This window comes from Myotis lucifugus, unplaced genomic scaffold, assembly GCF_000147115.1.
Source record: "Myotis lucifugus unplaced genomic scaffold, Myoluc2.0 scaffold_1830, whole genome shotgun sequence".
In the NCBI taxonomy this organism is placed as follows: Eukaryota; Metazoa; Chordata; class Mammalia; order Chiroptera; family Vespertilionidae; genus Myotis; species Myotis lucifugus.
Window position 1 is genome coordinate 36,416 of NW_005872878.1, and position 3,423 is coordinate 39,838.

Below are 3,423 nucleotides of genomic sequence, written 5' to 3' on the forward strand. Positions count from 1 at the left end.
ATAGGGTTCAAAACCAACTTATAAGGCTTTTTCAAGAACTTTCTAGAAAATGCTGATAAATTTAGTGAGCCCCTCAAGAAATATAGTCAGACCCTCAAGGATATGAAAAAGGCCCAACTCCAAATTAAGCATACAGTGACTGAAATAAAGAATATTATACAGAGTACCAACAGCAGACTAGATGATCACAAGAATCAAGTCAAAGATTTGAAATATGAAGAAGAAAAAATCACCCAACTAGAAAAGCAAAAAGAAAAAAGAATCCAAAAATATGAAGATAGTGTAAGGAGCCTCTGGGACAACTTCAAGCGTACCAACATCTGAATTATGGGGGGGGGGGGCAGAAGAAGACAGAGAGCAAGATATTGAAAACCTATTTGAAGAAACAATGACAGAAAACTTCTCCTACCTGGTGAAAGAAATAGACTTACAAGTCCAGGAAGCGCAGAGAACCCCAAACCAAAGGAATCCAAGGAGGACCACACCAAGACACATCATAATTAAAATGCCAAGAGCAAAAGACAAAGAGAGATACTTAAAAGTAGCAAGAGAAAAAAAGTCAGTTACCTACAAGGGAGTACCCATACGACTGTCAGCTGATTTCTCAACAGAAACTATGCAGGCCAGGAGGGAGTGGCAAGAAATATTCAAAGTGATGAATAGTAAGAACCTACAACCAAGATTACTCTACCCAGCAAAGCTATCATTCAGAATTGAAGGTCAGATAAAGAGCTTCACAGATAAGAAAAATCTAAAGGAGTTCATCACCACCAAACCAGTATTATATGAAATGCTGAAAGGTATTCTTTAAGAAGAGGACGAAGAAGAAATAGGTAAAGATACAAATTATGAACAACAAATACATATCTATCAATAAGTGAATCTAAAAATCAAGTGAATAAAAAATATGATGAACAGAATAAACTGGTGAATATAATAGAATCAGGGGCATAGAAAGGGAGTGGACTGACAATTCTCAGGGGGAAGGAGTGTGGGGGATGCGGGAAGAGACTGGACAAAAATCATACACCTATGGATGAGGACAGTGCGGGGGGGTGTAAGGGCAGAGGGTGTGGTGAAAACCAGGTGGAGGGGAGCTATGGGGAAAAAAGAGGAACAACTGTAATAATCTGAACAATAAAGATGAAAAAAAGAGAAAAGAATTAAAAGATGAAAAAAAAAGATAGGCACGAAATACTCACCAGCGCTTCCTAAGCCAAAATGCAAGAGCTGTCAGAAGCACCAGGGACACCATCACTGCCAAGATGATCCAGCCCACGGAACCTTGATGATGTTCTGTGGGTTTGGGTGCACACAAGGTGTCATTTCAATCCCACCCCGTTTACTGCCTTTCCCTGGTCTGCCTTTTTTATTTGAGTGTTTGCCTCACTAATCTTTGTTCTTGTTTCCTCTCTCCTCCCTCTTCAGAGTTGAATCTTTCATCTAACCCTCACATCTTCCTACTTCTGCAGGTCTCTCAATTTCAATTCATCTATTTGTTGAATTAGTTTCATTCTTTTGGTTCTGGAGTCCATAAATCCCAAATGTTTTACTTGGGTCTCCTGCTCTGCTGTGGACCATCTACTCCCATTCCCAGTTTGGGGCCCAGTTTTTCTTACCCAAGTAGAGGAGGATGTCCTGGCCTCCTAGGCTGCTATGTCTCACCCGGCAATATAGGCCAGATGTCTCAGTGGCTTCCACATCCAAGAAAACCTGAAGGTACCATGTCCCATCAGCATTGGGCAAGATATCACTTTGTTGAGTGCCCTGTTGTACCTGTTCACCTCGCATCCACTTTACCCAAATAGGCTTTGGATGGAAGCCAGAGACATGGCAAACCAGCATCTGTCGGTCAGGACCAGGATTAGAGCCAGTGGACAGCCAGGCCTCTGGTTTCACTGCAGAGAACAGGAGAGATACTCAGATAAGGACTCTAACACAGATTTGGAGGTTCATATCTTCACATCAGCTTAGACAGACACATCTGCTACATGCTGGGAATTCATCAGGCATGATCATTCTCCCTCTTGACCCCTTATTCTCATTTTAAAGGGAAGGTGGGAGGGTGTAATTTTAGAAAATTCTTGGATGAAGGATCTGGGACTGACCTTGTCTCTGGAGATCGGCCTTCCCTGCATCAAGGATACTCAAGAGGAAACGTGGGCAGGTGTCACTGAGCATCCTCTGTACTGTTTCCTTCATGGCATGATTCTGATTGAATAGTCTGCTCATATCCTGAGCTCTTGTTCCACCCTTTGCAGATGGTAGCCATGAATTGTTTTGGAAGTACAAGAGATCGGATCCTTGATAAGCGAATTGGTGGAAGCCTACAATGGCTCCCCCACGGTTCAGCTCACAGCCCAATGTTACCTGAATCTCAAAGGGATCTAGGAAAGATGGATTGTAAATTAGAGGAAAGAGGGAATAAAAAGATGAAATGAGTGGAAGCACAAAAAAAGGAAATAAAAGAAGTTTGGGGGTTTTGAGATCATGGAACAAAGTCTTGTTTGATCAGAAATTTAGAAAAAGTGTAATTGATGGGAGTTGAAGATGGAAGAAATAATGACTTTTTTTGGAAATTGAAGTGAGCCAATTGTTGAAAGATGGTGACATAAATGGTGAGAGCAAGAGAATAAGGAAGCACTTAGTGTGAAAGAGTTGTGATTATAATAACCCAGGGTGAATGAAATACAATAGGTTACAATAAATGTACAGACAGAGAATGCTGAAGAGATTGAATGTGGGGGAAATTGGAATAAGGAACTCATTGAGACACACACCTCTCACCCAGCACATTGCACCTCCTCATTTTGGGAATTGAACTTACATTTAAACTTCCATTGACTGGCAAATTTGTGAATTTCTTGAGGCATTACAACAGAGAACCCACGGAAGAATTCTTCCAGTTCCTTTATCTCTTCCTTCCTCAAATTGCCCTTGGACCAAGGACGCAGGAAAATAATTCTGCCAGAGTTGGTGTCCCAGCCATGAGTCTGCAAGTCATCCAACCAAGCAGAGTTCTGAATTTTCACCCAGGAATCATTGTAGAAGGATGCAGTGTGGATCATTTTGAAGGAGATCTTCTCCTGGAAGGCTGTGGCAAAAGAACAAACAGAATGAGAAGAGCCCTCACCGGTTTGGCTCAGTGGATAGAGCGTCGGCCTGCGGACTGATGGGTCCCAGGTTCGATTCTGATCAAGGGCATGTACCTTGGTTGCGGCACATCCCCAGTTGGGGTGTTCAGAAGGCAACTGATCAATGTTTCTCTCTCATCAATGTTTCTAACTCTCTACCCCTCTCCCTTTCTGTAAAAAAATCAATGAAATATATTTTTTTTAAAAATGAGGAGAAGAAAAGGCATCGGGAGGAATAGAGAATGAAGAAAGGTGGCAGCGAGGAAACACTCAAAATCTAGAGATAAGG

General features: G+C 41.9%; 1 protein-coding gene across 1 annotated transcript in view; it reads right to left on the reverse strand.

Annotated features, from left to right (window-relative positions):
* LOC102435626 (T-cell surface glycoprotein CD1a-like) overlaps positions 1-3,094 on the reverse strand; it is a gene marked incomplete at its 5' end in the record, with an annotated part of 23,965 nt that extends 20,871 nt beyond the window's left edge. The window contains 4 exons of the mRNA XM_006108162.3: positions 1,203-1,296; positions 1,620-1,898; positions 2,109-2,387; positions 2,828-3,094. Of these exons, the coding sequence (XP_006108224.2) occupies positions 1,203-1,296; positions 1,620-1,898; positions 2,109-2,387; positions 2,828-3,094 (919 nt within the window). The remainder of the gene's footprint in view (positions 1-1,202; positions 1,297-1,619; positions 1,899-2,108; positions 2,388-2,827) is intronic.
* Between the last annotated feature and the right edge of the window lie 329 nt (positions 3,095-3,423).